Source organism: Phoxinus phoxinus (assembly GCF_949152265.1).
Source record: "Phoxinus phoxinus genome assembly, chromosome: 25".
In the NCBI taxonomy this organism is placed as follows: Eukaryota; Metazoa; Chordata; class Actinopteri; order Cypriniformes; family Leuciscidae; genus Phoxinus; species Phoxinus phoxinus.
In genome coordinates, this window is record NC_136900.1 from 17,693,681 (window position 1) to 17,719,333 (window position 25,653).

General features: G+C 35.8%; 1 protein-coding gene across 3 annotated transcripts in view; it reads right to left on the minus strand.

Moving 5' to 3' along the window:
• LOC306994049 (BTB/POZ domain-containing protein kctd15-like) overlaps positions 1-25,653 on the minus strand; it is a 66,650-nt gene that overhangs the window by 33,251 nt on the left and 7,746 nt on the right. For 2 of the 3 annotated variants that reach the window (XM_079604341.1, XM_079604338.1), the window contains exon 2: positions 19,991-20,199. In XM_079604341.1, the coding sequence (XP_079460467.1) occupies positions 19,991-20,165 (175 nt within the window). In that variant the 5' untranslated portion in view covers positions 20,166-20,199. Of the gene's footprint in view, positions 1-19,990; positions 20,200-25,653 lie in introns of those variants that run through there. The other variant, XM_079604340.1, reaches the window with a different exon arrangement.

The window sequence follows — 25,653 nt, forward strand, 5'->3', positions numbered from 1 at the left end:
TTGATTTTATGAGGCTTGAGAGCTACAATTGTACCCAGAGGATGACATCTCCGCACCACCTTTTGTTTGCATGGATCAATTTTAATAAGTAATGAAAATGGATTATTCCATGATTGAAATCCACATTGCGCCACATTGAGTCTGAAGACTACCCTTTCCCAGGGTGAAAGGATTGAGCATTTCTACGGCTCAGAAAGGGGTTGTTTCCTCTGACCTTGAGGCGCTTCGTAAGGAAACAGTGAAATCTGGGCTGCTGCATACCAAAGCTATTCTATATTAAAGGCAAAAACCTTTGCCTTACAACAAAAATGTCATACCAGTAAAATGAAATTTTAAAATGAGGGAAACTTCCCTCTCTCTCTCTTGTAATGATATTGCACAGGATATTGCTGCATGCAGAGACACAAGGATTATTGTGTTGCAGGTCTGCAGAGAATGTATGCTGTGAATCACAGCATGCTGAATATCAAGGGTTTAAAGTTCCTGGTTTCCCAAAACATAAGACCTAAATAATGCAGACATGAAGAATCTCCTGTCAAGAACACTTGTCTGAAAAACAAACAACAATATCTGTTACTGTCCTTTGAACACTTTTTGGGGAAACCTTAACGCTACCCTCCACGACTTCATAGGTTGTCTACAAGCCTGCATGGCCTGATTTTTATGTGAAGGACATTTTTGCCGGAAAATCCAAAGGATGTGACGGTTACGCGCGCTCCAGAGAGTCTATTTTCCGTTCAATGACACATAAAACGAATGCTTAGAATGTTCAGAATAATGGCGAAAGAGCCATTCTGTACTGTACATGCTTTTTTTTCTGCTACGGGAGTTATTTCATGTATGTTACATGTGCAGCAGCAGCATGTCTTGTACAGCATCAGCAGCGTATAGCAGACCTATTCCACCAAGACCAAATACATTAACATTGCCATATCCATTATCATGCCAATCTGTCCGAGAGTTGTCATGACAGAAATTTTGATATTGCTGAAAGTGTGCAGCACAGCACATATTTACATACTCATCTTAACGTCACATTAGGATGTTCATTCAAAGTATACCGCTACAAAGATTTCTAACTTCTTCTTATTTCTAACTTCTTTTATAAGTGAAGAACAAAAAAGAACTTCGCTGTGAGTATATCGGGACCTTGAATCATGTTTCTTGTACGTTACTACGTGTGCAAGAGTGCGAGCATGAGCAAAAAGTTGCTGGCTGCAGTTCACTTAACAGCCACCGGTGTCGCTAATAACAAGGGTTTCTGAATTCTACATTTAGCCTTTAACATGTTAATTTGATATAATTAATGAAAGAGTAGGGCATGTATTGCTATGGACTGCAGAACAATATAAAAATTAAACAAACAATATATTTTGTTATATTTATGATTTTCACAATATCTTTTTTAATGTCTGAAAATATCTCCAACTGGGGTCTTTTATCAGCAAATTTTAACATATGCAATGAATTTGACTAACTAATCAGCATTTCATTTTTAATTAACTGACAGCCCTAATATTGTTTTTTTTTACATTTGCATTTTTTTTTATAGAGAACTGAATCAGCATCACAAGTTGGTTCAGTGTAAGGTCAGTCCAACTTGAGTGCTTATCGGCTGCTCTTTCATTTCCGGCTTTTACAGTTAATTAAAACCTTACAAGACTGATCCAAATGGGGTATTAGATTATGGCACACACAAAAAAAGAAAAGTCACTGGGAAGAAATGCAATAGAATGAAATCTTGATGCCATAAATTAAGCCTTTAGTTCAGCTGTAACAAACCTATTCAGTGGGGCGTAATTCAATCTGTGCATTTAAGCAGAACTTTGCTGACAACACGGCTAGCAACTGCTGACCGGTCATATATCATTTGGTTTTAGCAAACACTTTATGTATCTTTATCATTTAGAAGCTCTCGTTATACGTTTTGTACTAACTGCAAGCCTGAAAATATGTCTGCCTAATCATCCTTCCTAGTCATCAAAATGTGCAGCGGTAAGGGGTGATAAAAAGCTATACTTTGACCAAAACAATTGTATTTTCATTTCTGTGGCAAAACAGTCCAGTGATCTATCTGTCTGATCACTGAGCCTCTTCTGGGAATAGCCTACAAAATAAATCATAGATGAAAAGGTAATAATTGGGAATTAACTGCGTCTTCAGATATATTAAAATATATTCAATATTTTAGACAGTAAGAGAGGCACTGGTTGTCAAACATCATTAGTATTACAGAAAAGGGAAAGAGATCAAGTCGTAATCTAACACTAATGATCTGCCTACTGTTGTCCTCGCTGACTCTTCATAAATCAGACATCAGTCTCATAAAACACCCCCGCCATACATGTGCATGTGTGTGTACTCGAGTGTGAGTTTATGAACTTTCAGTAATGTTACACCGTGTCCTAACCAGCCGCGACGGCGACACGCAACGATTCTATTTTAGAAACAGTTTCTATTTTTCTATGACGTCGCGCAGGAACAACAAACACAAAGTGTGGCAATGATAATCTCAGGTCCTGTTTATGTGCTTTATTTAATGTTAAAAGCGTGTAATGTGACTGACTATCATTAATGCTCCCAGCTTTGTAAAAGCAACAATGGATAATTGAAATGTAACAAATGGAAACAAGAACGTTCACACTGAAAGCAAACAAGTGTATTCTTTGACAAAGATTGTTTTAGTGACTCAGTAGCCTATGTATATTTAATAATGTTTAAATTGTGTCATATTTGTGAATTTGATATCCTACTTTTTTTTTGTGAGTGCCGTCAATATTACTCTCTGGTGCTGTGCACTTGCCCCGAGAGCCCGCCCACACGTTCTTCTGATTGGCTGTGGGTTTTGATTGATTTTGACGCATCTATTAGTCGCGTCGCGTCTAGTGTGGACAGACAAATTATTTGTCCCTGGAATCTTATTGCATCGCGTCTGGTTAGGACACGGTGTCAGGGCCATCAATGATACTAGTAATTTTACAACACATATATGCAGTTTAATACACGTTACTCTAGATGTTGTGAACAGTAGGCAATGACAGTTTGATGTATTATAGGTTTCAAAAGGTTTCAAAATGATACAGTAGTGCTTTCCCCCATTTGATTATGTATTTTTGCCTTTTTTTACACTGCATGTTGTCAGACCTTCAAACAAAACCTATAAATAAATAAAAGTGATGCGTCATGAACCCAAACCATAACAATGACACATCCTTCATTAATTTTTTAAAGAAAGTTATGTAACATACAGTACCCTGTTCACACCTTTTGCATAATTGAGACCATTTCAGAAATTCAGACGGTGCAGATACTTTTTCAAGCATTGTAGGCACACTATATCATACAAAATATATATTATTTTACAAGATATTCACATTTATTCAATATTCCAAGTTATCCAAGTTTTAAATTATTCTGTTGTTTAGCACCAACATTTTTTTTAATTTCCTTAAAAGTAAGGGTTATAATGAAGTTGTGCGATTATTATTTTCTGAATCACATAGAAGTGTGAATTGTGAATCGTTTTTAAAGTGGATGTTGTCACGTAATATCGGATAAGGATGAAGCCATCTGAACCTGACTTTTGGTGATCTGACACACTGGTCACTCTGATTGGAAATGAAATGAAGAGGCCACAGATTTCAGAAATGGCTTGACCTCTGACTGTCGCTTCTGTTACCCAGAGGCCTTGAGCAGATCTGCTGAAATTCTGAGCACATGCTGCCCACACAAGGATTATACATCCTAAGGGAACAAGCGACAATGAATTCCCAGTAAAGGGATCGAGAGAAAAGAGGATGGAGGAAGGCTGAGCACATCCGCTGGACTCAAGGGGACCGAAAGGACGAATCATGCATATAATAGCTGCAGCACAAGCAGAGAACACCATTGTTACATCACATTATTACATATGAAATTTCATGAAATCCAAAATTGATCATACAGTAATTTTAGAAGGAACAAAAAAAAGACAGAACATTGGGCAGTTACATCAAAAGTGTAATTATTTGTTCACCTCTCTGGTCTGAATAAAGCAGTAATATTAATCTATCCCAGCAATCTCCAGCTTCAATATTGGGCATCCGTTTTCCTAGCCATGGTTGAAACAGGGTCTACACTTGGATGGGTGAAAATAATTAGGTGCTTGTCATGAGAAAGTGTGTTGTGGCATACCACTCTAACACTGGGCCTACAGTAAATTAAATCTGGAAATGCCAAGTATCCAATTTCTTACTGTTGCCATTATGGTCACCCACCCATATCCATTTATCAATTTTACCCGGCGACGCCTCATTGCTGTACATCACACCACCGTCTGCTAGGAATCTGTAAACAGCTTCAGTGCACAAACTTCTCGTAAGGAGATGGACTGTGCGACTGTGAACATGGGGACAGAGTCAGACGTGCAGAGACAAACACAAACACACAAATACACGCACCAGTGCAGATGGACGAGCAAAGACAGACACAAAATGATTGCGCATACACTGTATGAAACTCTACACCTGCAATGCAGCAGCCTGTTTAATAAATGTTTCCTTATCTGACAAAAAGTTTTAAAAAATCTGTGTTGTTGTCCTGTTTTCAAGTAAAAACTGACTAGACTAAAACTAAAAATCCTTAAAACAAGATCAATTTACCTGAGAAGCAAAGTTGCATAAGATATTAAGACTTGTTGGTAGAGTATATATTTAGCATGAAGTATTTTTCTTTTTACATTTTCAAAATTTATTTAAGCTTCAACCTTATTTTTTGATTTATTTGATCAAAAATACAATAAAACAGTAATATTGTGAAATATTATTACAATTTAAAAGAACTGCCTTCGATTATATTATATTTTAAAGTGTCATTTATTCCTGTGATGTAAAGCTGAACTTACTCCAGTGTTCAGTCACATGATCCTTCAGAAATAATTATAATATGCTGATTTGCTGCTCAAGATAAAAAATTATCAAAAATTATCAATGTGGAAAACAGAAGAAAAAAAATACTTCTTTCAGGATTCTTTGGTAAACAGCAAATTTTCAAAAATGAAATTTACTAATCCCAAACTTCTCTGAAAACAAGACTAGTCAAGCAATATTATACACAAGTACAAGTTTACAAGTTTATATTTTTGTTTTGAGGATAATTCGATATTTTTCACTGAACAACGTGATATATTTGCAGTTAAAAAGTACAGCATACACAGTAGGCTTTCTTTCTTTAAAAAAACAACAAAAAAGTACATGGTACTTTCATGTTGTACTTTTTACAGATACAAAGGGACTCTTTTGGAGACTGCTTAATTCATATTTTTACTGTAATGCATATCTGACATGATTATCATCTATAAAATGACATGATTATAGATTAAAAGGTTGAGATATATCACATTTATGAGTCTACAGCATCTGAACTGAAATTCTAGCTGGGCTAACGATGAATTTCTGTCCAGGCCGTTGCTTTATAGCTCTAATGAATCGGGCATTAAAAAAAAAAATCATGACCTTTCAAAGCTATTTTAAGAGTTTAGAGTGGAAAAGACAGAGGCATCTTCAAAAAATCTTTCAAGAAAATATGACAAAGTCCTTTGCTTTCTTCTCAAAATACTTTCCCTTCATTTAGTGAGACAAGACAAGTGAAGCGAGGGGAAGCTGCTTTCAACTAATCAGAGTAACTACCATTAGTCAGTGAGAAATGACACCAAATTGTCCTGAATATTTGAAAGTATAGCATCTTGTTTGAAAGATTAGTCTTAAAGGAGTCAGAAAACATGATAATGATGTGTGTGTGTGTGTGGGGGGGGGGGGGGGGGGGTATGTGATGGTCACGTGTTTGCCATCAAATGAGAGCATCCATTTCTTTTTTTCTTCATCAATTTAATTAGTGAAATCATTGACTGCAACACTCTTCTGCTGGATCCATTTATCCACAGTAATTTAAAATATGACATTTAGCTGACATTTATTTCTGGCTGCTGAGTCTTAAGCGAGTCTGCATGCAACAAATTAATTAACGGTAGGGGACAATATGACAGGATTTCACACATTTTGAATACATGTTGAATTTTCAGTTGTCGTGACAAAAAGCCAAAGATCGTACATTGACAGCTGCAGCACTTACAGGGGAAATTTACCAATTTTGCTCATTATTGCATGTTGTCTGTGTTGTTTTAGCACAGATTCACTAAAGAAAGTATTGCCTTTCTTTTCAGCAATAACATACCTATTCATTCTTTTTTAAAAACAATAATAGTAGTTATTATTATTGTTGTTATCACATTTATTACATATCATTTAAATGTTTTTGAACAAGATAAGAATAGAGGGAGACTTACTAGTGTTTATAATTAGAGTTTGGAGCGGGTTCTAATAATAATAATAATAAATGGATGTGTTTGCGCTGAGAAGAATGAGACCTTGTCCACACTAATAATCATTTGAAAACTCATCTTTTTCTCTCCGGTTTGGCCTTCCGTCCACATTGAGACAGCGGTTTTGTCAATAAAGACAGAGCTTTTTGAAAACGCTCTCCTAAGTGGATGAATTTGAAAAATGTATGTCCTGCGGTAAAACGTGATGACAATTGCGTTTTAGACCATGCAATTTTGAGTGCAACCTGGACGCAATTGAATTGAATGGCTTTATTGTCATTGTACTTTACAATACAATGAAATTAGGAGCGCTCTCCACTGGGTGTGTGTAGTGTGCAGTGCAAAAGGTGACAGTGAGTGACTGGGTTTGTCTAACTAGAATTTTTCTGGATTGTATAGACCTATAACGCCTACCAGAAGGCAACAATTGAAACAGATGGTGGCCTGGATGAGTATTGTCCTTATACTGAGTAGTGGGATATTTCAACCCGATCTCACGGCAATTCGTACGAATTTTACGAGGTGGCCAGTTCGTACGAATTCATATGACCGCACTCACACGAATTTGCAAGATTTGTGCTAAATCGTACATCTATTACGAGTTGCCCAATCCGTATGATTTCGTACGAATGACCAACCACTGACCCCGCCCCTAAACCTAACCGTCACTGGGGTTTAAACCAATTGCACAAATTAATATGAATCAGTCACATTTTACTCTCGTACGAATTGGTTGTGAGATAGCGTTGGATATTTTGCACAAAAAAAAAGATAGTGCCAGAAGAATAGAGTGAGAACTTATTATGTCTGCTCTCTCGGTATCATCTTGTGAACTTTTAGTATGTTTTACGCATATACGCAGTATGGTGATTTAAGCATTTTCAGATGTTTCAATGTAGATGAGCAACTTTTGGTAAATGCTAGTGTGGACAGGTTTTCAAATGTATCCGGATTAATGTAGACATAGCCTGACAATGACTTAATTTAAAACTGTTTTCAGCACAAATAGCATCTGGTTGAACTGGGTTGTGGGTGATTAGTCAATAAGGCGCAGGTTTTTGCACTGAAATACCTCAAACAAAAATGGCACAACAGTGCCACAAATTTGTTAGTGTATATGACAGCATGTCCATAAAAATGTCTACAAAAGTATAAAAACCTTGAAACATGTTCAAAAAAATTAATACATGTTTGATCCTACTTGTGCTGCCTTCTGCTGAATTCAAAGATCAAAGAGCCAATTTAGAGTTCACACTGAGGCCATCTCTGGGAGAAAAACGCCCGTGCCCCTGAACTCTGCCTGAACTACAGTACGTGTTGAGCGATGCTTCCTGTTCTGATGATGCACAATCCTCAAGACAGATCAGATAAAAGACTTACACCTGAGCCGGCTTCCTCCTGTCCATTATCATCTCGCTGTTAACCCGCTGAACCGTACGGTCGAACTTTTATTAAAGGATTTCTTTACTCAGAAATGAAAATGATAGCTCTGTCACTGTGAGAGAAAAAGACATACATTTCAGTCTGTTTCTCACACAAATCTCCTGTGTGACTCGTATGGACTAATTTTAGGATACTTTTACGGTGTATTCTGTTTGAAGCTTGAAAGCTTTGGTCCATGTTCATTGTACGTGTAATTGCATGGGAAAAAACGACAGGCAAATTCCTCCTTGTGTGTTCTACTGAAGAAAGAAAGTCATAACAGTTTGGAACAACATGAGTGTGAATAAATGATGACAGAATTTTCATTTTTTGGATGAATGATTCCTTTAAAATATGTAGCTCATTCGTTCTGAATAATGTCTTTGTGTTAATTTTGGCATCACTTGAAATAACCTGTTGTTTTGATGGTGCATTTTAAATGAACACATAATCAGCTTATGCTAGACAACCCTATTGCTTCACGCCTGGAGGTTTGATTTAATCAAAGCCTTGCAGAGAGTGTTATTTTGTCCGGTGAAGCTTATGGGAAAGTAAGAGGAGATACTGTCAACACAGGTGTTTTGTTCATTACCTGACATTGATATTTACATGCAATGCAGCTAGTCTCTAATATAGAAGCCTGAAGCTTCTCCTATGAATAAATGCTTCATCCACATGCCTGAGGTGCACTTGTACAGCATCAGCAGATTTCAGCCCTTGGAGGATATAGCCGCGAGTTAATTTAGGCAAAATCATAATGTGGAAGCTCTAAACTCAAAATCACACTGCCAGATAGTAATTTCTATCAAAAGCATGTCTTTAATGTGATAAATACCCACAAGCATTTATATTCTTATTTGGTGAAACTCACAGAAACAGTCATTTTAATAGTAGTAACTAATTGAATACTTTTTCATTCCACACTCTCTGCACTAATGGTGTGGATTTTCCACTAATTCTTTCTGCAGTTACATCTTGACAGTCATATAAGTGAATCAATGAATCATTCACTCAGCCGATTTGTTCAAAAATGGTTATTCGTTTAGAAAAGAAACAAGTGACTGTCCTTATGAGTGAGTAAATTATGATTCGTTCAAGAATGATAAAAAAAATTGAGTGAGTCATTGAAAAGTTTTCTCAATAACTAAAAATACACTGCTATATTCAATAAGGAAACATCACTAATGTGTTGCTAGGAGATGTGCAACGACAGTGGTTTTGTTTGGAATTACTTTTGTTGACTAAGCAAAAACAGACAAATTAACGTGCAAAATTGAGCCTAAAATATAAGACATTAATTAATAACCTTGTTTATTGATTTATTTATAGGAATGTGTGGAGATACAGGATCCTACAGGATTCATTTTAAGGTTCTTTTATTTGTTTTTAAATCATTAAATGGTCTTGCCCCGTCTTATATCTCTGAGTTAATACATCTTCATACACCCACTCGCTCTCTTAGGTCAGCTGATAAACTGCTCCTTCACGTGCCAAAAACAAAACGTAAACTCAGAGGGGATCGCGCCTTTGCTGTGGCAGCTCCAAAATTGTGGAATGACCTGCCTCAGCCGGTAAAACAGGCCACTTCACTAACTCACTTTAAATCTCTTTTAAAAACTCATCTATATTCCTTGGCCTTTAACACCGGGAGTTGACATTTTGCATGTTATGGTTTGTTTTATATGTTTTTATTTTTAACTTATTTCACTATGTATTTTATAGTAAATTAGCTGTGTTGTGTTATATTTTGCTTTGTACAGCACTTTGGGCTACTTCGGTCGTTGTAAAGTGCTTTATAAATAAAGTTTGCTTGCTTGCTGCTTGCTTGAGATGTGCAGAAGTCTCTTATGCTCATCATATGGGGCTGATTTTATTTGATTAAAAATATAGTAAAACAGTAATATTGTGAAATATTATTACAATTTATTTATTTTTAAATGTATTCCTGTGATGGCAAGCTGAATTTTCAACATTATTACTCTAGTCTTCAGTGGCACATGATCCTTCAAAATGTATCTGCGGATTTACTTAATCATTAATCACATTAATGTCATAGTTAACTCGCGATTAATCGCACATTTTTATCTTTAAATGTCTCCTGATTTCTTTTTGTGCCATTATTTTTTCTCATTTTAATGCTCTTATCAACATGGAAAAGTGGATCAGCTTGCTTTGTGCAAAAGTTTTTTTTTTTTAAACAACATTGGCATATACTGTGTTCAATTTCACTTGGAGCAAATAATCTCTCACACAATGTGACACTGTCCATCAATAAAAGGGTGAAAGAAATACTGACGAGGTAAAGTTACTGATATTGCCGAGTGGGCGTAGAAACGCATCAGCTGTGTGTGTGCTTGGCCATCAAGTGGTATTTCAGACTGAACAAGCTGCGATGATAGCTCAGTTCACAACAGTTCATCACTTTGGTCTTGTCAATTGAACCATTTGGCAACTTTTCCATTCAGAATCTTATTGGCATCCATTTCAGCGTCTCGCACTCATCATTCATCCACTCAAAATGTAACGTTAAAGGGGGTCGCACACCGGACGAGAAGCGCAGCGTCGTTTTTATTGCTGGCCGTAAACTGAGAAAGTGCGCGTCCGATGTGCGAAAAAAATGCAAAAGCATGTCACAAAAAAACTACAGTTTGCTAGGCGTTAATCTCGCGATAAAAAAAATTTACGCCGTTAAAATGGGTTTGCGTTAACGCCGTTAATAACACGTTTAACGGACAGCCCTAATATATATATATATATATATATATATATATCCAGTATACACACACCCATCTGTGCAATTTGACAAAATAATAATTTGTGAAGCCACTTCATCATGGCTAGTCTAATAAAAATAACTCAAATCCAGATAAAGTCATAAAGCCAGATAATGACATGCGTATGGTGTGTGTGTACTCCCTCATTTCTCATCTTAATTAAGGAAACACCTGCTGTATGGACAGCAGCCAGTGGCCTAATTGTGTCAAGACTCTGCTCTCAGAGAGCCCTGCACAGGGTGCGACTGCACAGCAGCAACTGTGTGTTTGAACAGGGATCAGATACTGGTGGCCGAGAAAGTTTTGCCCCCTCAAAGGAATGCAATAGCCTTGTGTTCAGATACCACAAGTCATGCCCGGACGATACAAAGCGCGAGAGTCTCTCTGTCATCTTTCATCTATAAATACCCCAACCACAAACCGCTGCACCTACACAGCACGGCACTCTCACAGGGCCATGGGAGGGGGGTCGAATATCAGGATTTCTATAAATAAACACATTGAAATTGCATTTTTTGCCGCATGAAGTAGTGTATTGAACCCATTTGATTTAACACTGCAATTTATGCATGGAGCAAGGTGACGAATGAGGCTGGGTAAAAGCATGTGGCCTTAATCAAAGCCGCCTGGTAATACACCTCCATTAATTCAGTGCTATATGAATAGAATATCACCCCCAGCTTACATTGTTATAGGTGTCACGTAAAAATGGCCAACATGCACAGTATGTGCACTTTTAAAAATTACCGACCTGCAAGAGCCATAATTGCACAGTAAATGCGATACTAATTGACCTTTGTGTCATATGCCTAAACGAACGTAACGAGCAGTATGATTGAATGTTAATGAGCTGCGTATATTCTACGCTGAAAACATCTTTCAAATGTGACGACCTCCATGCCCACTGCTTCGAGTGGGCTTGATAGAACGCTTCACACAACCATTAACAGGCTTTCTTTGCTTCCTTTTCCACTCTGTTACTGCTTTTCCTCATTTTTTCCTCATTGTCTTTTCTTGAGGTTAAAAGGACATGCGAATGTAGGAGAGATGAATTGAGCTGTTTTTATGACGCCTCGAGATTGCAGATATTTTATTGAAAAATAAATAAAAACAGCCCATTTACACATTTTGGATCCACTTGTAAAAAGGTGCTTCACCTTCTGAGCCACTGAAAGTATTGTTTGTCTGCAGTTTGTGAAATAAAAATAAATAAAAAAAGTATTTTGTTCGGAGACAAAGACCCCCTCCTCATGAGAGTCCAAAACTAACAATTGTCCACATCTGACAACTGTGAGGGAATTTAAAATGACCTGTTAAGTGATATATATAACATTTATAACTGTGATATTCTAAATGTAATATCACAGCATTTCTAATTTTATATGAACTATTGAATATTTCATCTAATGTATAGGCATAATATTTGAAAAAATTATATGTAAAATATATTTTGGAACAATGGGATTTGTAGCTCTAGGATAAAAAAATAAACAAAAAACATATTACAATTAGACTATTTAAAAAATAAATAAATATAAAGAAATTATAAAGAAATATTTATTTTTATTTTAAAAAATCATATATCTTTCTTGCATATTAGTGAAGAACACCACCGATTACTGCCTAATTCACCAGATTTTCCACTAATGAGAAAGTCTTACAATTCGACAAACAAAGTTATCTTATTTTTTCTTTTTTTAAATTTACTCACATTTGGGAGCTTGGCGAGTGTTTATTTTGGACTGGTATCAATTGCAGCATGCTCTATTCTAACCAGAACACAATTTTTCCCATGATCTTTTAAAATGATTATTTTAAAAATGCACACATATAATTGGATTTGGAATCTCATAATCAGGTTTATCTAGACATAATCTCGTAATGTTTTGAGAAAGAGAGCCATGGGAAGACCTGAAAGACAGTTGCTTCAGAGCACCATAGGAGCCTAATGCAAGTATATATTCATATTCTCAGGCTGCGGGCTCCTCTGAAACCAGACTGCGGAGTGGTCCGCTCTGCGTGAACTAATTAAACTAAGACACTCCGGCGAGACCTTACCATGCAGAGACATGTTTGTGTGTTGATCTCGGATGCTGGAGATTTTCACACACCTCTCACCTCTCTGAGTTTTGAACCTTGGGGAAGAAATGTAATCTACAGCCTCACACATCTGAAGTAGAAAATAGGAAAGTGCTATCATGTCGCATGATATGTCTGGCAGTTTCATCTTGGCTGAAAGGAATAGTTCACCCAAAAATGAAAATTCGATCATAATTTGCTAACCCTCCTGTTTTTTCAAACCTGTATGACTTTATGTTAGGTTATGTTGCCTTAGATATTGCCAAGTTATGAATGGATGGAATGAATGTTATGAAGGGAATGTCACCACAATATCATTTTTCAGTAAGAAACTCTTCTTAGAATCCAGACCTCCTGAGCTGAGACATATCAATTAAAGAATCAGAAACTAAGTGAATTTAGCAAGTGTCAATGACTTAAAACCACATCCTGTCATAATTGTTTCCACATTTATAAGTTGGAGGACTTGAATACAGCATTACATCTCCTTTTGTTTTCCAAAGAGTAAAGAATGATAAAGGTAAAAGTTTAAGACATGAACTACATGAGGGCAATCAAACAACACACAAGTACAAGTTAACAAGCAATATTGCTTTTTCTTGCTTTTTACTTACTTGTTATAAACATACATATATGTATATTTAGATAAACTCTGGCAAAATTCTTATTATTATCAATGTTGGAAAAAGTTGTGCTGCTTAATATTTTTGTGGAAATCATGATACATTTTTTTCAGGATTATTTGATGAATAGAAAGTTCAAAAGAAGAGCATTTATTTTAAATATATATTTTTTTAACATTATGGCGGCTTTACTCTCTCTTTTTATCCATGTAATGCATCTTTGTTTAATAAAAGTAATTACTTATTTTTTTCTTTTTCTTTTTTACTATTTACAAGTGACGGATAAAAAAACAACAAGGCCAACAAAACATACATACCAACAGCCAACATGATTTGCGGATGTGTGTTTGTTCTTGTGTGTGTGTGTGTGTGTGTGTGTGTGTGTGTGTGTGTGTGTGTGTGTGTGTGTGTGTGTGTGTCTAAAAAAAAGTGTAAAAAAAACTAACCTCAAACCTATACAACAAATACAAATAAATGGAAATGGTATTCTTATCTATATGCAATACACAGTACAACACACGTGTACTGCAAGAGTCAGCAAGACTGCTGTGAGTTGTTTTAAAAAATATTAGGGATTCGCTTACGACACACTTCAGGCAGTCGCTGATGGGTCAGAGGGGTTAAGCACTCATCAAATTATTGACAATAATGATATCCTAAATGGAAAGTCGAGTTTGTTAATGTTCTGCAGAGGTGGGGCTAAAATTGACTTGAATAATTGCTCCAAATTGCCTTGTAAATCTAGCAGGGCTGTAAACGAGTATTGATCTTGTTTAAGTGGTGTGCAAAGTGAGCTCAATGGCAATCAAATTAGGCAGGGGAACGGTAGGAAGTGCATGTGCTATGATGTAGTTCTTTATAATCCCATTGACTGCAATAGACCGTCTGAAAGCAATACAATTGACTCACCTTTGACTGATCACATCCTTTTTTTTTGGCAGCTGAGAACTCTTACTTAGGCTCTTTGCATCAGCATCACTGTAATTCTGTACTAATGACCTCATAATGGACTGTCCATCACTGAGATAATTGTAAAAAGGGCTAAAAGGTCTAGACTTGACTTTTTTAAACAGCATTAAATGTCTGGGTTTAGGAAATGTCCGTTTACTTCCACCATGTTCCTGTCAATGTAAGAAAACACCTGGTGCATTTTAATTTCTCTTCGCCTTGTTAAACACATCAGCAAAGTAATGTTTTTAGGAAAACATCAAATTAGACAATTGTGGAAACATCCACAGCTGCAATTGGATAGTTAAGGCTGAATTCTTATGCGATTCATTCTCTTTCATGCACAAGGAATCAGTCTTAATGAACAGAGATATGCCCTCTCCAGGGCTCGTCATATTTCTTTTGATTCCTGTTGGCCCACATTCATACAGACACTCAAAAATCCCCACAAGTTTTATCACCAAGACTCATTGCTGAAAGTATTGTGTAATGTATCATTGCTGATGTATTAGAGTGAAAATTATAGATAACCATTGACTGCAACTTCTCTGAAATATGATAGTATTATACAGTACTGGAGAGTCATATAGAAGTTATTATAGTCACAGACTAGAGCCCCCCCCGGTCCTCTTTTGAATGGTCGTCAATGACGAAATATGCTCATTGGGTCCAGATAGTGTATCTAAACGGCATCGGACCAGAAGGGATTGATGGGGTCATGCTAATTTGCCATATCTTGACCGCTTGGTTTTTATTAGTCAAATCGTCAAAATTAGTCAAAAGTCTAGTTTTGACTTAAGTTAAATTTGAATTAAAGGGTTAGTTCACCCAAAACTTAAAATGTAAAATGAAAATAGTCCATGTGACTACAGTGGTTCAACCTTAATGTTATGAGGCGACGAATAATGACTTAATTTAACAATTTCATCCCTCCTGTATCAGTCTCTGACGCTGTTTACGTGAGAACCAAGACGCATGCGTGTGATGCTGACGCAGGAGCCGGCCAATACTGTCGTTATTTTTGTTGTTGATTTTTGCCCGCAAAACATATTCTCGTCGCTTCATAACATTAAAGTTAAACCACTGTAGTCGCATGGACTATTCCATTGATGTCTTTTCTACCTTTCTGGCCCTTGAAAGTGGTAATAACGTTGCAGTCTATAAGGGGTCAGAAAGCTCTCAGATTTCATCAAAAATATCTTGATCCGAAGATGAACGACGGTCTTATGGGTTTGGAAAGACATGAGGGTGAGTAATTCATGATATAAATGTCATTTTTGGGAGAACTAACCCTTCAAACTGAAGACAGATTGAACTAGGAATTTTCAAACTGGAGTCCAGGAAGTCTACTGACAACTACATTTAAAATGTTTCTCTTATAATCTCACACAAAAAAAGAAGATATACTACCTTAACACAAAGTAAATATTTTCCAAACAATATTTAAATAATTTATTTGGCTTTAGTGAATAATTTAATTTAGGAAATTTTTTATATATATTTTTTTTTTTTTGCCAAGTATCCTCTAAACCCTAATTTAATTTTTAATGAATGCAGCGAAGTTTAGTAGCAATATTAAAAAACAAAACTATTTTCTTCTTTTCTAAAATTGAAAAACCCTACAAGCCCTCAACAGTTTGAAATACCTCTGAGCCAAAACTTAGTTTGAACCGCAGCTTCCATGCCAATGATTCAGGGTCCACAGAGACAGCTGTCATTGACTGGGCGGGTTGGATCAGAGGGTATGGAGAGACAGATCAATCAGCACAGGAGAGATGAAACTGAATAGACTCCCTTTTCAGGGCACTATTGAACTGTTATTTAGCTTCCCCACCAATGACTGCTTACACAATCCCTCAGTCAATAGTAACGTAAGATTCAATCATCTCAGGTTAGTCATTCCCTAATTAGATTCTAATGCGCCAAAGAGCTCTACTTTTTTTTTTTTTACGTCTCAAATGTAATGCATTTAGAGAAGTTCCACATATCTATTGTTTGTGTCTTGTCAAGCATTTGAGCTCGAGGCTCATGTAAATGTTCAATTACTGAGGAAGCCACTGAATCCTGTCTCTGTGATCTGACAGGAATGACAACTTACACGAAAAGGTTACTGTAAAAGTCTGTTTTATTTGTATTAAAATGATTTCTATTAAAACTGAACTTGACAATGTCTCTGAGGGAGTTACCACAATAAACAAAAATGCATGCCTATAAATGTTTAAAAACATTTCTCAGTAAACCAATTTGATTTCAAATGAAATGTTAAATACTGCATCAACAAACAGCAGTGAGGTTGACAGGCAAATTTCCTTTAAGACTTTCTGTAGAGTTTTTCATTGACCCACATTTGCGAGAGATAACATTGCAATATCTCCCCTGCGTATCTCAAAATCAGTACAATATCGTCCTCATGAGCTTCCGTGCTCAGCTAACAATTTCCCGTGTCGCGAGATGGAAACAGACAATATTAACTGCTTTGATGGCTCTGCAGGGAAGACACGGTGAGTTTTAAAGCCCACTTCACCGCATGCTAGCACTTCAAATAAACCGGAAAATGCCAGTAATCAAACACAACGTTAGCTCTAGGAGAGGACAACTGTAGTTGCTGGGACATCACCTTGCCAAATGAGTCCTCTGTTTCTTTTACTGGAGCTGCAAAATGTAATAAATAATTACTGGTACTGTAAAAAAAAATGTATGCAGGTTTGTTCTGATGTATCTATGTATCGATCTATCTATCTATCTATATATATCTTTTGTCAAATCAACTTAGATAAATAATGTAGTTCAGATAACATAATATTTTGAGTTTCTATTGATTAAACCAATCTCCTTCATTGCATTAACTCAATTGTTTAATTTCAATGAACTCAAAATTTTAAGGCAACCAGATAACTTACTTTTTTAAGTTAAACCAACAATAATTTTGTACAGTGTTGGCGATCACTGTGTAAATACTACGTGCCTGCGCACACATGCATTCTTTTACTACGATGCACTAGATCTGAACGCACATGCCTATAGACACAAATGACATCATTTATAAGTGTTTTGTCTGATTTTCATTTTAAGGATGTTAATCTTGATAATACTGTATTATTACTTTGTCTTCCGAGTAAAGCCAGAAACATTCACTGTAATCTCAATTTTAGAATGTTCTCCTCTGATATAAAGTCCCTTTTTACGTCCTTTAAGAAAAAGTCAAAACCTTTAAACACAAAGGCTTAGAAAAATTTATTTTGATGAGCTGAATTAAAGTATGTATCAATTAAAACAAACGATTGGCTACTACCTACTAGTAAACACACCTGATCCAGCTCATCATGTCCTTCAGGCTAATTTAAAGACTACAGGTACAGTGTGTGTGTTTGAGCAGGGTTGGAGCTAAACTGCATGGCGGTGGCCCTCCAGGAATTGAGTTTTGTACCCCTGCTGTATGATTTCTAGAGCTCATACAGGGCAATTTGTTCAGCAGAGTGATGTAAGCTTCGTTACGATTGGTTCATCCATGACTTCTAGGAACAACATGATACAATTCATATCATGTACTGTATGACGCAATACCAGCTTCAGATTGCATTACATTATTCATTGTTTTGCCTAAAAAGCAAGTACTTTCCAAACTCAGTTATAGATTTATTCATAGATCCAGTCAAAGATGAATTTTAGTCATTTCTGGTTTAAATTGAGATCGCCTCCCTTTATAACTCGCTTATTCTCAGCCATTCCCAAATCATGGGACGTAATACTGACCCGATAGCATTTCTTGAAAACTAGCGCCAATCAGCAATTTTAGGCATAATTTTTGTTCTCAGTGACCCAGAATTAGTAAACTTGGACTACATTTATAACAGAAGCATTTTGGCTGTAGACCAGTGTATTTAAATGCTTAGTTTTATGATCAAAGCTCTGTAGTTTTCATTGTGGGGGCAAAATATATAATGCAATGAAATACAAAAATTATTAAGAAATTAACAAATAACTGTTCCAAAAGCATATCATAGTAGATTTTTCTAAAAAGTGACATATGGATAAGTTACTTCAGTCTAGTAAGTGTTTGTCACATTTATTCTTAGTTTCACCCTCATGGACTTAGTTTGTTTACCTTCAGTCACGTCTCCTTTGTTCTCAATGTCCCGCCACTTGTTTCTTGTCTCCTAGGTTACTCATTGCGTTCAAGTTTGTTTCTATGGTTACTCATCAGTTACCTCGTTTGTATTACCTGTGTTAATCCAATCATCTTTGTTTTCACGTAGTAGGCTACATAATTATGCCTGTGTTTCTCATTAATGCTGTAGTTCAGTTTGGTGATTTTATCTTTCTGTCAATAAACTCTGTTCACTTTTAACTTCGTCTTTGCGTCCTGCCTACACCACGCATCTAAAATATTACTAACAATAATAGTTCTTGTGTTTAAAATCTGTAAAGAATTCATTGCAAAAAGACATGTGAACCACAACCTGGAGGTAGATGTTTTTACAATTATTCTAAAAGGTCTTTGTACTAAAAAGTACAAACTACTGTATCAATCAGACGACAGAAGACATGTAGTAGATGTGTATACATCATGTACTTTTTTATTTGATATATATTTTACTTTAAAATGTGAATAATTTATAAATTAAAAAATTAAAAATGTAGTTAAAAATTAAAATTCCATCTGTTGTCAGTCCCTCCAGAAAAGCGCAGACTTTTTTGTGATTGTTGTGGGCAAAAATCCTTGATTATGCGGCACGTTTTCTTAAAAAATGCGATGGAATATGCGGGATATTTATGCAATTTTATGCAATGAAATTGCGGGAACTTGCAAAAACTGCGGTTTGATGAAAAAGAGAAAAAAAAAAGTTTTTCCCCAACACCCTATTCACTAGGCTACTACTTTAATGTAAAGAGTCATTTCTTATTACTTCCTATGATAAGCAAGCATACTACCTCACATAAAGTGCTGGGAATATTTAAGTTCTCATCTTGTTTTATTTCAGACCGTAATAAACACATGGCTCAAACTTACAAAACATTGATGAGTCGAACAAGGTCTGTAGCTTTACAAAATGAATATGCTACAACTTCTGTAAAAATGACAAAGTGGTTGTCCAGCGTCGACTTCCGCCTGTGGTCCAACACACAGTTGCACGGAGTACAAAATAATTTGTCATGTAACACACTGGGAAACTGCTTTGCGCGGTCTTTTGCGCTTATGTTTGTTGGCAAATGAGAATGATTTGCGAGCTTCATCATGGTTTCATCAGCATTACGGGGTTTGCAGCTTTTCAATGATGTCGCGCAATTACGTCACTTCATAACGTTCCCATGGCAACAGGGCAAATGGCTGGCTTGTGTGAAGTAAATGCAACATTTTTCAACTTTTGCAACGAAAAAGCGGGGATTATGAAATCATGCAAGCCCGCATATTTTGCGCGCGGAAATCTGCAATTTATGCGGCGAAAGTGCGGCGTATTTGAAAAAATGCGCCCCCCCCCCGCATAAATATGCGGACTTTGGCTAATTTTGCATTGAATCATGCGATTGCATAATCGCGTTTTTCTGGAGGGACTGTGTTGTTTCCATCCAAGTGTAGCAGGATATCTCTGTTGATCCAATCCATGCACTTTGTCGTATTTAGTCATAATAAATAATATTTCTTGAATAAAAACACTTAATTGTGATGCTATCACATGAAGCACGTATTTAGACAACCAGTCAAAACATTTTAACAGTGCGAACACTTTCTTTAAAGAAAGAAATAGCAAAACTGCATAAAAGACTGAGCCACATGTTAAACAGACCTTGGGTTTGCTGCTGGAGTGTCTCTGTCAGGTCCTGTAGATGTAGCAGAAGAAGACCTCCAGCGCCTAACAGCAGCAGGAACCAGAAGGAGCAGGGGATTCTCATGACCGTGGAGAGTAGGGACCTCCTTCTGCCTCCACAGCCGCCCTCCAGCGCCCTACACTCTACCCACATCCCGGCCTGTGACGCACAGCCCTGACGGTGGGACCTACACACACACACGCACACAAAAAAAACTCTTCAACAGTGCCTTAGCAACCGAGGCTGTCGTGACTGCTTTACTTCTGCAAGACAAGCTAGTGGTTTTAGAGTCTGGAATTAGAATTGTTTAGAGTTCTTTTGAAGCAAGCACCTAGCAACAACCTAGGACACTAGCAACCACTCGGAACATTCTTGGCAATTTTTCATTCGCAAGTAGCACTCTTCTTTCTTTTCTTTTTTTTCTTCTTTTTTTTGAAAATGAAAAATAAATCAAGTTAAATCTGCTGTTGGGAACTGTTGAAAACTTTTATTAGTTTTAGTAAGTTACAAATTGAAAAGGACAATGGGGCGTTTGCATTTGTGAATGTTTATTTCTGTATCTCACGCTACAATGTGCAGGCATTTATATTTAGCGTGTTGTGTTTTCTAGATTTATCTGATGAATATTCTGCTGACTGCAAGGTCCCATTTCCCACAAGAGAAGATGCAAGACAGAGAATAAGAAAGAGAGAAAGGGGAGGCACAGTTGTTTGTGGAGTGTGTGTGTGTGTGTGTGTGTGTGTGTGTGTGTTTGTGTGTGTGTGTGTGTGTGTGTGTGTGTGTGTGTGTGTGTGTGTGTGTGTGTGTGTGTGTGTGTGTGTGTGTGTGTGTGTGTGTGAGCCAGGTTTGCTGTTCTCAGCAGGTGAGAGCAGCGTAAGGAATCATGTGCTGAGCCTATAGGGACCTGAAGCCTACACAAAACATCTTGCCCTGCCTGTTCCATGTGTATCTACTACACACTGTGAGATTAGACAACCTGACTCACACGACCCACACAAACATAAATTCTTATTACAAACATTCATCATACACTGTGCTTTGTGGAGCTTAACACCAAACAAATCTGGAGCACTGAGGAGGAAGTCATAAACTGATTACTGAATTAATAGACTGAATTAATTTGCTTTTAACATTATTAATAGGACTATGCATAATAATATTAATTCCACATTAAATTGCACTTTTCCACAAACAGGCTACAAAATAGCACCTGAAACTCTTTTTCAACAAATAGTCAGTGGAAGGAAGAGCTTAACCTTCAGAAAATAGTCATACTAAATTTAAAAGTTTCATTCACTTCATGAGGTTTGCAAACCAATTTGGGAAATATATATACATAAAGTTGATGTAATTTATATATATATAAATTATTATTATTATATTAATGAACAGTTTCCACAAAAATATTAAGCAGCACAACTGTTATATAACAAAATTTGATAATAATGTTTTATTGATCAATTGATAAAATAAATGTTTCTTGAGCATCAAATATTAGAATGATATTCCCGTCATGCTGTAAAAAGAGTCCAAATGATGACTTCTTGGGTGTCACAATATTAAAGAATTAAAATCACTTGGTAAGAGAGTTGACCACAAAATACATTTTTTGAAAAAATCATTAAAATTAGCTAACAATTATTATTTTATTTATCGGACAAAGTTCAGAAAGTCCAGAAATCAGAGATGGAACAAAAAAACAAAACAAAAAAAAACGCAATTTTAACTGGTCAGGTGTCATCAAAATAAATCAAAGCCCAGCAATTACAGAAATGATTTGTAGCACTGTGAATGTGGCTTCATTTGCTTTGCAAAGTCATTTTCATTTGCTTGAAAGCATTTTCCATTCAGCACTTAAATGTAAGTGCTGCATTTTCTACTGTAAAACCAAACATCAAACCTTTGCCAGATGGAAACTGGCCTTATCATCTTCCCACATCAAAACACCAAAATTGCAGCTTGATGTGTACAGTCGCATCTTTGCAGGCAATCACAGCTGAGGTGATGGGGTTAGATTTCTTTAACAACAGCTTTGAGTAAAAAAACACCCCGTGCACCTGCTCCTTCATCGACGCCCCCTTTCCTTTTATCTGGGCTTGATTGCTTTTCCCTGAATTGGACCACTTCCCCCATTACCCCAGTCCCAGGATATTGCTGATCCCTGACCTGTATGATAGTGGGATTTTAAAAAGGTCTTGAGAAGCACAAGGAAACCTGTGGATGTAATCTAGAGCTGTTCTCCTCAGTAGAGCCAGAGGATCTTCTGCTAATGAAAGCAGTTCTCTCACCAGATGCTACCCTGCCATTTAAGATCTTACTTTTGACATTCAGTTGTGATTATACTTAAATTCCAACCCGGGCCAAAGGGGCTGTGTTTTTTTCACTTTTCAATAATTAATACTTCTGTTAAGCAAACTCGTATGCAACTGTTGAACTTCCCAATTAGTCAGACTTTAATTAATACTTTAATTAAATAATACTCTAAATAACTTTAAGAAGTCACTTTATAGAAGTTTTGTTCTTATTACCACGTGGCCAAGGTCAAAAATAAAAATAATAAGAAAATAAATTGATAAGAAAAAAAATATTATCGTTTCATTCTGCCTGGTAGTGGTCGGAAATCATGAGTTTAATACAATTATTGTAAGCTTCCTTTCAGGTTTATACATCTTAAAGTAGCGATGATGGATATTTAAAGAATTTTGTGTGAGTAAAACTGTGTTGCAAAGAGTTTATACAGGTCTAATTGAAAGTGTTTTAGGGTATAATATAACTGTGTGGTTTGGACGAGTTACTTCTGTGAATAAAGTTAAATTAGACAGAACTACAAGAGTAGCAGGAAAAATTATAGGATTAAAGCAAAAGTCAGTCGCTCAGTTATACCAAATTGCTGTTCAGAGAAAAGACTTGAGTATAACAAGAGACACAACACACCCCTTGAATCATGTTTTTGAATTATTACCATCACGTCGTCGTTACAGAACACCAAAAGCAATTAAAGCAATATATAAACAAACTTTCGTACCAAATGCAGTAAGTCTTTTGAGTAAGAGGTAAGAATGTGAATATATTTTAATCTTGTTATTGTGGATGTGGTGTTTTGTTACATGTATTTATTGGATGTTGTGTGTACTGTTAATTGTTTTGTGATTGTATGGCGAGACCAAAGATAATTTTTCAGCTTAGGCTGAACAATAAAGTACTACTACTACTACTACTACTACTAAAAAATACATTGTGAAAAGAAACTAAATATTTTTCCAAATTATATTTCATGAATATTTATAATATATTTTTTCGCAGAATACATCGGTTTTTATATATGAATATTTATGGGGGGGGGGGGGGGGGGGGGGGGGCTTATGTGCAGACCAGGAACATGTATAAAGATAGTTTATTTTGATTGTTCTGTCTTAAAGTCTAGTCTGAAGTCATATACTGTGTAAGTCAGGTACATCGAAGAGACTTTTTTCGATCATGTTTGATTACAACATTTGCAAATTTGGAAGTTGTAACCACATCACAGGCTCGAACAGACCAGATGTGCTCAATTACCCATGATAAATTAAATCTCTGTATTTACATAAACAGACTAAATCAATTTTGTCTTACTTGTTTAGACAGCTGTTAATTACAAAAGACGTGAAGTTGTGTAGATGGGCTATTTACAGAAGTAAACTGCAAAGGTTTAGTTGCTAGTGAAGCTAAGTTAAAAACAGCCTTGAGTATTACACTACTGGTTCATGTGATCTGTTGAGCTGCTGTATTTTGTGTAGTGTCATATTAACATTCATTATGGTGACAGATGGAGGACATATTCGCAAATCAATAAGCTTCCCCACTGTCTCTCCCCCACTTCACTCTATGTCCTTCCTTGCCGAAAACATTCATCATTGCTCTGTATATTATACCTCACTTTTGCAATTATTACCCTGTTGAATCAGTACTCTGAAATTAGAAATGATTAAAACCATTGATCCGGTTTACCACGTTCAAACATAGCAAACCATATTGCATTGATTTGTCAACATAATCTGTGTAATCTTATTAAAAAAAGCAGCATTTATCCCCATTTTCTTTTTTGATGTTATTAATTCCCTTTCCCAGGTAAAATCATTTTAGTGCATGGCATGCTGATGATTCTCTTTGCATGGGTAGTTTTATTTTGAGAACTCGCTCTGCATTTTAACTGGATTGGGATGTGTCCTATAACCTAAAACTTAAAAAAAAAAAAACTTAAAGCTGAGAGACGACACAGGAAATTTTATGATCATATTTTTTTAAACTCCTGTAAGTTGTCAAAGAACTTTTCTCTGTATGTAATTAAAATCAATCCTAACCTACAATATAATAACCTTATTGATCGCCAAAAATTGTCTCTAAAGCCGTCTGGAAGCTGTGGAGGACAAATGATGTCAAATCCTTTGGGTTAATGGATTACTGACCACTAAGGTTATTTGCTGGGTTAACTGGACATCAAGTGAGGTTACAGTAAATGTACAGTCTGAATCGTAGCAATAGCAGATCAGCTTAAAAACAGAGGGTGAATCAGAGATTTTTACAATGATTGGGCCTTAAAATCATCCCTTTCAAATCAAATGTAATGTGAATGTAAATGAAAAATGAAAAAGTATTCTTACCCAAATGACTTGGTTTTACAATAACTTTTCCTCCATATCAAACTGAAATGGTGAAATAAATCACTCTCACTGCACAGACAGAAATCAATTGATCTTTATTTCTTTGCATTATTAACTTCTAAAAATCAGCTTTTATGCCCACTTGCACATTTATCTTCTATATGTTACATCAAAGGGGAAGATAGCTTATCCTTGAAATATTCTCTAGCCCACTTCCTTAGGTATTACTGGAGTGAATGAAAGATGTCTCATTACAGTGATCCGCTCACACTGAATAAAAATGATACTGCGGCATGCATGACTCACACAGGTCTTTAGGATAGTGATTCCCAACCAGCGGCATGCGTACACCAGGGGGTATTAAACATAAAAAAGAAATTACGACTCTAATACAATACTTACATAAAAAAATTTTGATCATTAATAAATACATACAAATTAATAATAATAATGAATTATTAATTATTATAATAATACTTATTTTTGTGTTTATTATTTATTATAATTGTTATGAATTATATATATATATATATTAGATATAATTCAATATTTTAATGATGACCGTAAAAGTTTTATCCTAGTCACAAATGCTTTTTTATAATTAGTATTATTAATAATACTTCTACTATTACTAATAATGTATTATTATTTAAAAAACAATATAATAAATAAAATGGAACAAAAACTAATACAAATTCTATTTAACAACAATTAATCTTGTGACTTTTTTTGTAATTAATTGCTTAACCCTTTAAGTCACTTTTTAAGTTAAATTTTTTATGTTTGGGCATGCATGTTTTTTACGTAACAAGCATATTTTTCAGTAAATTAAGTTGATTAGGATCAATTATAAGCCTTGCTAATGACATGTGGGGTTAGTAAGACAAAAAAGGTTGGTAACCAATATATTCAGTAAAAAATAAAAATAAAATCCTGAATAAAAAGTTTTTGTCCAATCTCTCTCCGGTTGCAGTGGAAATAACCATATCGATTCTTGGGCA